Source organism: Colobus angolensis, unplaced genomic scaffold (assembly GCF_000951035.1).
Source record: "Colobus angolensis palliatus isolate OR3802 unplaced genomic scaffold, Cang.pa_1.0 Scaffold708, whole genome shotgun sequence".
Taxonomy (NCBI): domain Eukaryota; kingdom Metazoa; phylum Chordata; class Mammalia; order Primates; family Cercopithecidae; genus Colobus; species Colobus angolensis.
In genome coordinates this window covers 158,327-172,569 of record NW_012120799.1, presented here as the reverse complement: position 1 = coordinate 172,569, position 14,243 = coordinate 158,327, and the positions used below count along the sequence as shown (strand labels likewise).

Sequence of the window (14,243 nt, the reverse complement as noted above, 5' to 3'; positions counted from 1 at the left end):
TTGCGACCTCTGAGTTACACTTCCCTCCCCTCTATTCTTCACCTACTCTGTTCATCTGCCTGGAAAGCCCTCCCCATCTTTCTTTCAAAATATACTCATCTTTTAAGAGCCAGCCTAAATCCCACCTCCTCTAAAAGCCCTGCCTGGCTACCCCCACTTACCGTCATCTATCCCTCTGAATTCATTCAAACATTTATTAAGCATCTACTCTCTGCCAGGCACTAAAAATCCCAAGGAGTAATAACGAAAGATTTTATCCTGAAAATTTATCAAAGTCTAGGAATTATAATCTATACAATTTGTGATAATCAATCACACAGTGATATTTCCCCTATGACTATCTCAAAGCTGTTGCTTAAATTGACTGCTATCTAACTTTTGTGCAATTTTATCTTCTTATAAACTACATTGTAAGCAGCAGAGCATTATTTTAAAAAGCACGGGCTTTGGAGTCGAACAAATCTTCATTCAAATATCATGGCTCTACCTCTCTGTGTGACCTTGGGCAAGTCACTTAAGCTCTGAGTATTACTTTCCTCTTCTATTAAAAAAGAAAGGGGGGGCCGCAGGGCATCGCATTGACCTCACAGGATTACCATGAGGATTCAATGAATTATCATACATAAAGTGCCTGGCACGTAGTAGGTGCTCAAACTACTTCCCTTCTCCCCTTTACTTCCCCCTCCTTGGAAAAGGAATCATATCTTACATGTCTTTGTATTTCCAACAGAGTCTACGAGAGAGTAGGTGCTCAAACTGCTATTAATTTGAAGACTATGTATACGGTCTAGTACTAAAAAAAAATGGAAAGAAGTGCTACTGAGAAAGGGAAAGACAATAACAAAAGAAGTGACAGGATTCAGTGACTGTTTAGACATGGGGCACATGGGATAGAAATCAGGTTTCTACTCCCATATCATAGAAATTATTCTCATCAAGTGACCAATGGCCCCATAACCAAATCCAGTCTTACTTTCTGCAGCATGACACTGTTGACTACTCTCTTCTCAAAAAATTCTCTTCTCTTGGTCTCTGATATCATATCTACAACTTCTCTGGCAGATCCTCCCTTACAATTCCTATTCTTCTTTCTGTCCCTTAAATGTTGGAGTTCTTCAGGACTCCATCCTTGGCCACCTTCCCCAAGGCAAGGTAGTCTATTCGTATTCTTTTATTTGCCATTTGGACACTGATGACTCAGAAACATGTATCTCTAGGACAGATTTCTCTCCTACCTTTCTGACATATATTACAAATCTCCATTTGAATAAACCACAAGTATCCCAAACTCAATGTAGCCAAGTATATGTAGCTCATCATCTCCCCTTTCTTCCTACAAATCTATTCCTCTTTCAGTCTTCTCTATCTCAGTGAATTCAACCAGTTGCCTAAGCCAAAATCTCAGTTTCATCCTTCAGTCCACTTTTTTCCTCATCATTCTCCCTAAATCTACCAGAAAGTCTGGCTGACTCTATCTCTTAAATAGATCTCAAATCCATTTGCTTCTCACCATATCCACTATCATCACCCTAGCCCAAATCAAGCCCCCATCATCTCTCACCTAGTCTACTAAAATAGTTTCCTAACTTATCAACCTCTGTCTAACCTTGCCTCCCTCCAATCTATCCTCCATATTATAGATAGACTGATCTCTCTCCAAAATGCAGATTTTCATTCTTCTTTAAACAGAAAAAAACCATGTATCTCTGCATATGCACAATTGTATACACCCAGAAAAGAAAGGGCCAGAAGGATAACCTCAAAACCACTAATTGTGGTTGTCCCTAGGAAGCAGGCCCGAGAGGGAGAAAAGAGGCTTTTTACACGTCTGTAATGTTTGAATCTTTCACAAGTACTACTTTTGTAATTAAAACTGAAAATTAAAAATATAAAATATAAATCTGCTCATGTTGCTTTTTTTTAACATTTTCCCTAATCCCTGGGACCTGTAAAATATCGCTCTTCTGTTTAAAACTCTCTCTACCCTCAGGTCCTACTACCTAACTTGGCTTACAAGACATTTTATGATCTAACCACCCACTTACTGCTTCCCTCTTTAGTCTCATGTCTTCCATATATGGCTCTCTGGCTCTCCTAGTCTTCCTACCCTATTATCACAAGAACAACTAAAAAGAACCAAGAACAGAGCTTTGGGGAATGACACACACTTACGGGGCAGAAAGAAGAAAATACTATGATAAAGATTTTTTTTAAGGAGAGATGGGATGGTTAAAGATAATGGAAGAAAACCAGGGTAACAGAGCATTAAATAAAAGCCAAGGGAACAGAGAATTTTGAGAAGGTAGGAAATCTTGGAGCCGTCAACAGTGTTTGAGACTAAAATACTTCATAATCAATCTTATTGACAAGTTTACTGTTCCAACAAATACATTTTAGCAGCCCCCTAATAAATTAATAATATCACCATCATGTACTCTTACTTCAAATTTCAAAACACAGTAGGCTCTAAGTTTAACAAAATAAAACTGGACTATTTTCAGCAATGAGAAACTAGAAAAACACTAAAACATTAAAATCAATGTAATATTTTAAAAGTACTCTTACTACTTTTAAAGAAAATCAGCAACTACATAAAGAGGACTATCAAGTAAAAAGTAATGCACTATATATGTATTTTGAACTTGTCTATAAGTTTAGCAGTAGAACCTAGGTATTTCTTTAGCAATGACAAACTAGCTAATGATGATATCCTAAAACATAGTATTTTAAAGTATACTTTCACTACCTGTAAGGAGATACAGTGATTACTAACAAAGTATTAGTAATAAAGGTCCTGCTTGAGATATTCTTAAGGACAAGAGCTCTGTCCTGTTCTCTGTGCCTCCTACATAGAAAGTTCCAGAAAAGTACTTGCTAAATAAATGATTTGCCTTAATGTATAGGGTTCATATAATTCGCAAAATTCTGTTCACAATAAGGCTGCTAGGTTATATCAAAACTATTTCAAGCAGTTTGAATAGCTCTGAAATGTTGGTTGCAAGACTGTTCTCTGGATTCAGGGTAATAAGTCAATTCTGATCAGCTATATAAAAACAGCAACAGCAACTGGACTAGAAAAAGGTGCTTCAACAAAGTGTGCAGAATTTAAAACAGAAATAAAAATACGTCTGCCAGGAATTGTTAGGAGAGGGTAAGCTAGATAGAATGTGGCATAAGGAATAAGGGAAGAGCACAGATTGACATTCCAGCTCTGATACTTCCTAGCTTAGTGATATTAACTTCTAAGTTGTACCTCCTTCTTTATTCCCTATAAAAATGAAGTTAACATGACAACTAAAGTAAATAAAACAGTACACAAAAGCCTGACAAATAACAGTTGTTCAGTAACCATTAGCTTCCTCTAATCTACTGAAACCATAAGGGTAATTAGGCCCAGATATTTAACTTGAAAGGAAAAAAAAAAAGTTTTAATCTATCAAATCAAGACAGAGAGAAGTTTGGACAGGTAGACCTTCCAGAGGCCAGAGATACAGATGTCAATTATAGAGGCATGACAGGCCATGGGACATTATCCTGACCAAAACTTTTGACCAATGACTTAGATGAAAACTAGATGAGATATTCATCAAATGTACAAACTCCATGGAGTTAGGAAAGATAGCTAATATATCAGATAAGAGAATAAGTAGCTAAAATGAAAATAGGATCCAATCCCTTTTTTTATGGATGAGAAAAAAGGGATTGGACTTGTTCTGAATTTCACAGTTAACAAACAAAGGGTACAGGAACATATCATGGGCTAAAACAAACAAAACTAAATAATTTAATAGAAGTAAGCATTTATTCTTTGGTTTAAAATATTAATTGCCCAAAAGCCAGAAGGGCATGTGTTTTAACAACAACATATTTGAAAGGGAATTTCAATATATTTGAAAGGGTTTTTCGGTAAGACTCTTCATAACGAAAGTTACTCCAAAAAAGGAGGATACATGTTAGACCGTGCTAACAGCAATGCAATGTCCAGAATAAGAGATGTGATAAGCCCACTCTGCCCTGATCAGACTCCACCTGCATCCAAGTCTCAGTACCATAAGAAAAATGTAGACAAGTTTGAACAAGTCCTTAAAAATGTTTCAAAATATGTCAAATGAGAAATAGATGGAAGAGCTGGACATTTTTAACTTAAGAAAGACATGATTTGTGAGGCAAGATGGCCAGGCATGGTGGCTCACACCTGTAGTCCCAGCACTTTGGGAGGCCGAGGCGGGAGGATCACCTGAGGTCAGGAGTTCAAGACTAGCTTGGCCAACATGGTGAAACCCCATCACTACTAAAAATAAAAAAAATTAGCTGGATGTGGTGGTACACACCTGTAGTCCCAGCTACTTGGGAGGCTGATTCAGGAGAATCCCTTGAGAATCCCTGATTCAGGAGAATCCAAGAGGAGGAGGTTGCAGTGAGCTGAGATCATGCCACTGCACTCCAGCCTGGATGATAGAGCAAGACTCTTGTCTCTAAAAAGAAAAAAAAAAAGATTTGTGAGGCAAGAGATAGCTAGGACAAACTGAGACAATGACTATCCTCAAATTTTTGTAGAGGCTTAAGAGAACAGAAAGAGAACAAGCTAACAGAAAAAAAAAAAGAAAAAGGCCAGGCATGGTGGCTCACACCTGTAATCCCAGCACTTCGAGAAGCAGAGGCAAGCAGATCACTTGAGGTCAGGAGTTAGAGATCAGCCTGGCCAACACAGTGAAACCTTGTCTCTGGTAAAAATATAAAATTAGCTGGGCGTAGTTGTGGGTGCCTGTAATTCCAGCTACTCGTGAGGCTGAGGCACAAGAATCACTTGAACCCAGGAGGTAAGACTGCACCACTGCACTCCAGACTGGGCGAGAGAGTGCAAGACTCCATCTTAAACAACAACAACAAAAAATAAATTCAAGAAACAGCTTTCTAGTCATCAAAGCTGCCCCAATTATGAGAGTCTACACTTACACTCCAAGCACCATAAGAACAGAAATGAGGTTTCCTTCTCCTTTATTTCCTAGGGTCTGAAACATACTGTGTTTTTAAAATGCTGTTGTTTTTGAAACTTCAGGAACTGTATAGAGTAGTGAGTGGCCTGTCCCTAAAAATCAAGGACCAAGCAGAATCCAGAAATGCTTGAATGCTGCAGAAGGAAATGGCAGTACAGCCCAGAGACAGAAGGGCTCTCCCAGGATCCTACATTCACTGTCCATGGCAGCCCAATTAGTACATACTAACACTCAAACTATAAAAGGCAACAATATATTCCCTAAATCAGAACCAAAACTCTAATGAGATCATCTACGTGTATCCAGGAAAAGAAGTAGCAGAGTACAGATCAAGTTAACCTCTTTCCTTCCCACCACCGTAATTTACCTTTTAATGAAGACAAGGTGTAACTACTGCTTTAAAAAATCTTAGGATATTTTACTCTTATGCTTGTTAATACCTATGAATTTCCCTTTGTATAAGAGTTAAAAACACTCGCCCCACAAGACGAACAAACAATGCTTGTTTAAGAAATTAGCAGGATAAACAAAAAGCTGGATAAGGGCAATTCACTTCATAAACAACCTAGAAAGAAAAGAACCTCCCTGAAGAGAGCAAGCAGCAGTAACTGGAATTAGGCCATACCTCTTTGAGAACCAATGCAAAAAGGGTAAACATGCTCCATAACAAATCCCCCAACCTTTCTGCATCCTCAAGCTACTGCAAACAAGTGTGTTATGCAGATTATTAAGAGTTAAGATCACCTGACTTTACGATAAGATAAAACATCTTACTTGTTGCGCCAAGGCGACGTGTGTCTCTGGCAATATAATTTGCAAAGATAATAGACCTCATGCTGGTCTTACCAGATCCACTTTTACCCATCAACAGCACCTAAGGACAAAGTAGGGAAAAGGAAAGGAAAAAAGTTAGCAATCTAAAGCAAATCAAGTCTACAGGGATCTATTTCTCTCCTAGATTTGATATTTTCCTGAACTGACAGTACCAACAACCTGGTGTGGATACTCACAACTAACTAAACTCTTCCCAACCAAGGGTGAATGCAGAGATACTTAGAATTCCAGAAGCCAGACACTTACCTGTCACAGGACACACATCCTTTAGGTGACAGAATTACACTGAATCTATGCCATTAAGATGCACTGTTAATATGTTCAGTAACACGTTAGAAAAATACCATGTTTAGAAGAAACTAAATCCTGTTCTATCATAACCCAATGTTTTGTTAACTGAATTACCTAGCAGAGGATTGCAATATAACTGAAAGTTCTTCCTCCTCCTGCTCAAGGTCAATCTTTCCATCTCTGCCTTTGATCTCATCCCTTCCACTTACCGCTATGCTCTTGTTCCATTTATTACTATCCCTCCTTTTTCTTTTCAAAAGCTTCCCATGGCCTGCAGGATGAAATCCTTAGACTACATATAAGACCCTCCTTGATGTAGTCTATCTACTTCTCATCCCTCATCTCCTGTCCCTCTTAGCCTGAAAGTTTTAGCTTACAGCCACACTTAATTGAACTGCTGGTAGTCCCTCTGATTGCTCCCAACCCTCTGGAAGGTCCTGCATCTGTGCCATTGTTTCACGCAGTACTCTCTGCCAGTAAACTATCCATTCTCTTTCCTCCTTCAGCTAAATTGCAGTTACCCTTCAAGACTTGGTTCAGTGATCATTTTTGCAAGAAAATATTCTGAGTCCAATGCTCTAGGCTGACTTAAGTGTCTTACCTCTGTCCTCCCATGGCACTGTTATTTTATTGCAAAGACTATAATGCACCGCAGTTACTTATTTTGGGGGGGGTCTGTCCCTCTCTCTCAGAAGACTCTGAGCTCTGGAAGGGGAGAGAGAGTCCCCTCATACCTCCAGTGCCTAACATATAACAGATGCTCCAAGTATGTACATCAAAAGAACAAGCAAGTTATCAAAACAAATATATAAAGCAAGAGAGTATCTGACAGTGAGAATTGTCCAAGGGCAAGGGTAGCCTCATGAAGGTAAGCAGCCTTCCTGTCAATGTCAGCATCTCACACAAAGAGCACTTGTCAAAGATGTTGTATACTCTTGTACTAAAAGGGAATTTAGTAAAGTGACTTTTGAGAGTCCTTTCAAATCTAGAATTTATGAAATGTAGTTCCAATTACCTTGCTTTCCTTTTCTTTCTTTCTTTTTATTTTTTTGAGACCAAGCCTCGCTCTATCATCCAGGCTGGAGTGCAGTGGCATGATTCTCGGCTCACTGCAACCTCTGCCTCCCAGGTTCAAGTGATTCTCGTGCCTCAGCCACCCCACCTCAGCCACCATCCCATGCCTGGGATTCCAGGCATGCACCATCATGTCCAGCTAATTTTTTTTGTATATTTAGTACAGACAGTGTTTTGCCATGTTGGCCAGGCTGATCTTGAACTCCTGGCCTCAAGTGATGCGCCCGCCTCAGTCTCCCACAGTGTAGGGATTACAGGCATGAACCACCGTGCTCAGCCTTACCTTGCTTTTCAAATGAAGGGAATCTATATTCTACCTTCAATCCCAAGATATTTTATTAAAATTTTTAATTACAAATATAAGGAGTATTGATGAAAATATACTACACTCAGGCTTGATTTAATCTAACAATTTTAGCTACATAACTTTATCTCACTAAGGAAATGTCACTGCTGAGCCAGTCTAAAGTTGCCACAAAAAGTTTGCTTTTGTTCTTTAAAATTTTAATTGAAAAACAATAACTTTATATTTAGGAGGTACAATGTGATGTTTTGATACATGTATACAATGCAGAATGATTAAATCAAGCTAATTTTTGTTCTTAATCATGTAGAAATTTCTGGTATTTTTAGGCATTCTTGATGAAAGCAACTTCAGACAGGCTCATCAAGAACATTCCCTTAGCAAACTGTAGTTACAGAACTGAATTATTAGATGAAGCTAAGGCAAAATATGGTACATTTCCTTCAGTTATTAATTTATACAATGTACCTCTTTTAATTGCCTATGAAAGACTTGCCAAGGCTAATCATGTTAGGTACTGATCTAAGTGTTCTACAGGCATTTACTAACTTAAACGTCACAACAATCCTATGATACAGTTAATAGTATTACTACCATTTTACAAATTAGGAAACTGAAGCCCCAAAAGGTTAAGAAATTAGCTTGAGCTGTACTCTTAGCAATTCTGCCTAAACCCCAATGTAGGGCACAGTACTATGACAGCACAAAGGAAGGTGTGTCCAATTCCATCTGAAGAACTCACATAAGACCTTATAGTGGTAACATTTGACTTAGATTAAAAATAAATGTGCAGACAGAGGCCTGTATGGTGTGTGGTATATGGCTTACACAAAGTGCAAATTAATTTGTAAACCTGGAGAACAATAAATTCTGCATGGCTGCGATAGTGTGCATAAGTGTGGCAGAGGGTTTGGTCAGGAACAGATTTTTAAAGGACCATGAAATCATTTAGATTTTATTCCACGGGCTTAAAGAAGTTACTAAAGGTTCTTAAGTATGTAGATGACTCAGTCAGATTTTCATATTAGAAAAATTAAACCAGATAGCATACAAGGGGAAGAGAGTCAGAGAGACCACATAGAAGTCTCCTGCAATAGTCCAGAAAAGATGGTGTATATATATCACAAACTTCCTGAATATCAACTTCTCACCTTTACCTTCATGGTTTTGACGTATCTAACACGTCTTACCTTTTTCTTCATGGCTGTATTTGGTAGCACCCACCTGCAGATATAAACCAAAAAACAGTTTCTATGATCCAATTCCCTTAGAAATTGAAATTAATGAAATATAAATAAACATGGAGGTACAAAAGAGCATGTTTAGTACAACAGCTGAGTACAGCTGTGTGGGACCTGAGATGAATAGAGGCCCCATTTTCCTAAATTATAAAACTGTGTGTATGCTCCCTATCTCCTAAGTAGAAGTTCAAGAGAGAACTTCTAGGAAGATGTATTTAGGAATACAAATGAGTCATTAAAATTCAAGATTCAATTTTTCATCATCTTAAATGAATCAAAACAATGCAGCTGCTTTAATCAAACAATATCTTCTATTTCTAAAAAAAGAGTATATTAATATCCTGTATTTGAGGACTGAATATTGAATATCCTGTATTTATAAAAAGCATTCAGCCTCCTAATTTTAAAATCTGGAAGTATCTTTTTAATCCTTCAGCTGTCCTTCCAAGCCCTATTTCACTCATCACAGGCACAAAGTAGATATAAGTCTCAAATTCAGGTACAAAGTAGCACAGAAAACACCCTCAAGCCACTGGTCTCTGACCTGGAAATGCAAATCTTCTTCCTAGTCTTTCCATCCCCAACCTGGTGAAAGCAAATCGCCTTTACTGGTAATTCAAAGCAACTCAGAACTGCTTTAATTAGAACACTTCCCCAGCACCACCACCAGGAGTATCAGCCCCTTCCCAAGGGTTGTTTCTGCCCAGTTAGCACCAATTCGCTTTCCAGTTTATCCTATCGTCCAAAGCATAATACCAATCAACATTACTGGTAAATCAAAGCAATTGATCACGGAGGGGTGGGGAGAAGTGTTCTAATTCACAATACTCCCTTCGATTTGAACACCCCCACTTCCAGGTTTGACATAATACCCTTCACCCACCCAAGCGATCCTTCCGGTTCCCCTAGTGGTGGATCCATTCTCGGCCCCAGATTTTCTTTCTCCATCGTTTTCTCAGAGTCAGATTCTTCCATTGAGCAACAAGTCCTTTCCAGTCCCTTCTAAATCTTCAGTAGTCTTTAGGGTTTTTTGTTGTTTGTTTTCTTTTTCGCCCCTCAACCGCGAATTCTCATCGCCTATGGCCCTCAGGCTTGCTCTATTCTTGCCTCCGCCTTTGTCCACTGGGGGGCCGCTTTCCCCACAGTTACCTTTATCTCCCCAAACCTGGCCTCAAGGCACAGCCGAGCTGGCTAGCTCTAAGGCCAAGTGATTCCGTGGTACAAAGCAAGAGTTGGAGAATGACAGGAAAAGAGAGGTGGGTTGGGGTTCGTCCCGAGTTTGGGCCTCAGGCCCCAAGGTCTGGCAACCCAAAGGTAACTTCACCCGCAAAGAGGTGAGGACCGCGAAGGCGGAGGAGGCAGAAAGAGCTGACCGGTGCCGTAGGCACTAAGCGGTGAACGCTTCAGCTGGCTCGTTGCTTCCGAGCCCGGCCGCTCGGAGAGTCAGCCAGCGGAGGCGGTAGTTACGACCTAACCGCCCGCCCTTCAGGAACCCAGGTATCTCACCGCAGCCACCCCACTGCAGGCCAGGATCACGTGGGCATCTGCCCTAAACCCGAGGTCTGTCACATGACTGCCGCTACCAAAGGGATGGGTGGGCTGGGAAGAATACCATAGAGACAGCTCCGGGAAAGCCAGAGTGCCGTCTGTCATCGTCACGTGGCCTTGGCTCAGGCTCCGCGCCTCCGGCGGGGTAGGGCACTGGGAGCCTTCAGCCTGTTTAATGTAGGTGAGCCTGGCACCACTCATCCGCTATGGAGAATTAAAGGAGCCGGTAGCAATTTCAGTGCCTCTGAGCTTCTCTCTTTTACTGCTGGTTACCGGTAATGGTTTTTGACGGGGAAGACTGAGCATTGTCTTTGCTTTCCTGCTTTTTATTGTTAATTCTTGCAATCAAGTTTGTAATTAAATGATTAATACATCCAAAGCGCTAAGAACTCTGTCTTCCACATAGCAAGTGCTGTATAAATTATCGTTATTGCTGAAACCAGGGATTCGTCAGGAATTTTAACACACGCATTCATCTTCCCACTTGTTTAAAACAGGAAGTACAGGAAATAACCATAGTAAGAAGTCAGTAAATAAAGTCTAGGGCTCGGGGTGGTGGGTCATGCCTTTAATCCCAGCACTTTGAGAGGCTGAGGAGGGAGGATCACTTGAGGCCAGGAGGTCAAGACCAACCTGGCCAACAAAGCGAGACCCCATCTATAAATAAGTAAAGTCTAGAATTGATAACAGAAAGACTACCGGTAGGGGTATGCACACCAGGAAAAATGCCCAAAGGGGTTCAAAGATGTTGCTTTTGGAGAGTGGGGTAGGGGACAGGATGTGATATGTCAGGGGACTATTATTTTTTATCTGAAGCCCTTTTGTGCTATATATATTTCTATAATGTATAAATGATATATAATAAGATAATATGACAATTATATTTAATATAATCAATTAATACTTAATGTTATAGATGCTATTTTAATACATGTGTAGTTTGTTAATTATATTATTTATAATTAATATATATGATATACTACATGTATTATTTATACATAACTGTGTACATATATTACTTTGAGAAGAAAAAGTGGGAAGGAAGGAAGAGAAGGGTACTATTATTGAAATTGCCTTTGCAAAAACTGTAACTGAGGAAATTATGACAACGAAAGAGATCAGACCTAACCGACTCTATCTTACAGCTAACCTTTAAGGTGTCCTTGTTCATTCCTGTGTATAGGCCGAACTAATCTTGGGAAGGAATTTAGTTTATAGTTTAACTCTGATACAAAATTGATAATAGCCCTTCCCTCTCCTCCCACCCCCTCAAAAAAAAACAAAAACCTTCTTACCTGGGAACCAGTCAGCCTTTGCAGGACTAACAAATTAGCTACAAGATTAGAAATTACAGTTTAGGGGCCATGTAGCCTGCAGTTGCAAGGGTCTGAACCTCCCCAGATTGCTCCCGGGAATAACATCACTGTTGTAAAACCTAAGATCACTGTTTGATATATTTTGCAGACCCTGCATTCCGATGCACCAGCTTGTGATACAGGAGCGGGGTAGGGAAGTGCTGGGCAGAGAAAGGCGGGTCCCTGGCTAGGGCTCCACCCTCGGGGCTGTGCCCAGGGACCTAGGTGAGGATAGGCACTCCTGCCTTCCCACTCAAATGTTATATTCACCCCTAGATGTTGCCATGGGGTCAGAGCCCCACAGCCTGCCTGTCTGCATACTCCCCCTAGAGGTTCTGAAGAAGCGAGCCATTCCCCCTGTGGCATGCTCTGCAAGGGGGATAGGGGAACTTTCCCCATTTCACTTACAGCACTCAGACCAGTAATCTGGCCCAGACAGTTCTGTGAACCCACCCAGGAACAGAAGATAGCAAGAAAAACTCACTTAGAGCCCCCTATGATTCCATATCCAACTCAACCAGTCAACACTCTGTACTTCCCAAGCCCCTACCCACCAAATTATTCTTAAAAATTTCAATGCCCCGAGACTGATTTGAATAATAAAACTGCAGTCTCACGCACAGCTGGCTCTGCATGAATTACTCTTTCTCCATTGCAATTCCCCTGTCTTGATAATCAGCTCTAAGCGGCAGGCAAGGTGAACCCGTTGGGCAGTTACACTGTCTGCTCCCACACTTTCCACTTGAGGTCCTGTGTGATTCGTTTTCTCCACAACTGCCTTGCCTCAAGAAAAAAGTTATTCTACACGGATTAGTGATCCTTCGCTCTATCACTAGCTAATCTTTTGTCTCCTTCCAACCAACTACCCCCAAACAAGCTTCCATCTGGCTTTCCTTGTCTGATGAAAGATCCTGAGTCCAAAATCAGGAAGTCACTTTAGATTCACTGTCCTCCATATGTGTCAATGAGACCAGGTCATGATCAGTCTGTTTTCTACTGTCTGCCTGCTCTTATTCTTACTGTTGCTCTTTTTGTTCCAGCTATCATAATCTCTGGCCTAGACATCCACAATAGCCTGCTAAGTGATTTTCCCACAGTGGCAGCTCAGAAGGGATTGGGAGTGAGTGAGTTGATCTTCATTAATCATCTCATCCCCCAAAAAATTTGATGTAATTAATATGTGCCTGCTTTATAAAGGCAGCTTTTAAATATGTCTTCCAACACCTACTGCCCTCAGGCTTCACCAGCCAAATTGGCCCCTTAAACCACTCTTTTATAAAAATGTACTGTCTCGGCTGGGCATGGTGGCTCACGCCTGTATTCCCAGCACTTCGGGAAGCCGATGTGGGGTGATCACCTGAGGTCAGGAGTTCGATACCAGCCTGGCCAACATAGTGAAACCTCATCTGTACTTAAAATACAAAAATTAGCCAGGTGTGGTGGCGTGCACCTATAATCCCAGCTACTCAGGAGGCTGAAGCAGGAGAATCACTTGAACTCAGGAGGCGGAGGTTGCAGTGAGCCAAGATTGTGCCACTGCACTCCAACCTGGGCAACAAAGCAAGTTAAAAAAAAAAAATTTACTGTCTTCCTATTGCTGCCAGTATACTTTTCCCCCTCCTTCAAACCATCCATCCTCCCTAAAAGCTGCTCAAGTGATCCTTTATTTTAATTAATTAATTAATTAGTTTTTGTTGAGACTGAGGTCTCACTTTGTTGCCAAACTCAAACTCCTGGTCTCAAGGGATCTGCCCGCCTTGGCCTCCCAAGGTGCTGGGATTACAGGTGTGATAAAATTTCTTATTGTCATCGTTGTAGTTGTTGTTGTTGTTGTTGTTGTTGTTTTTGAGACAGGGTTTTGCTCTATGACCCAAGCTGGAGTACAGTGGCACAATCATGGCTCACTGCAACCTCAACTTAAGTACTCTTTTAAACCACAAATCAGAGGAGACTACTTCTGTACTTTAAAATCCTCCCATAACTTAAGGAAAAGTGTGTCAACACAAGGATCTTCAAGATCTGGCCTATAGCAACTCATCAGCTATATTTCTCTACCCACATTCACTACCTCACAAGCTTCATAAGGAACTGCTGGTAGTTGCCTCAAACTGCCAAGAGGCAAGAAGTAAGAAGAGGAAGGAACAGATAAAGAAGGGGAGGGGAGGAATGAAGAAGAAAAGGGGGAGAAGTGGGGAGATGGGAAAGAGGGAAGGAGTAGAGGGGTAAGGAGAAGAGGAAAAAGGAGGAATAGGGGTAGGAGGAGGGGAATGGAAGAAAGGTAGTGGAAAAAGATTGAGGAACTAAATCAAATAAGTATAGATTCCAAATAATGGTGAATAGGACCAATGTGCAATGCATTCCTATTGTAAATCAAAAATAAAATACCAAGGTTCCTCAACCATTTGAATGTACTTTCACCTCGGCCAGGGCGCTCTTTAAAAATGTAACCTGAGAGACTTTCTGGCCATGACAGGAAGTAGGGGTCGAACATGGCTCATTATATTTCTCTGGCTTTAACATCAACATAGACCTTTAGATCTGATAAGAAGCATTTACATTCTATTCTCTCTGAACCTGCAGGCTTCATTTGCATGATTAA

At 40.6% G+C, this 14,243-nt stretch overlaps 1 protein-coding gene across 2 annotated transcripts in view; it reads right to left on the bottom strand.

Moving 5' to 3' along the window:
* Positions 1–10,386, bottom strand: part of RRAGB (Ras-related GTP binding B) — a 35,827-nt gene extending 25,441 nt beyond the window's left edge. Inside the window, exons 1-4 of one of the 2 annotated variants that reach the window (XM_011927292.1) lie at positions 9,625–10,386; positions 8,691–8,724; positions 5,772–5,871; positions 710–793 (exon numbers count right to left, since the gene is read on the bottom strand). In XM_011927292.1, the coding sequence (XP_011782682.1) occupies positions 710–793; positions 5,772–5,871; positions 8,691–8,724; positions 9,625–9,716 (310 nt within the window). In that variant the 5' untranslated portion in view covers positions 9,717–10,386. The remainder of the gene's footprint in view (positions 1–709; positions 794–5,771; positions 5,872–8,690; positions 8,725–9,624) is intronic. The other variant, XM_011927293.1, reaches the window with a different exon arrangement.
* Positions 10,387–14,243: the final 3,857 nt, after the last annotated feature.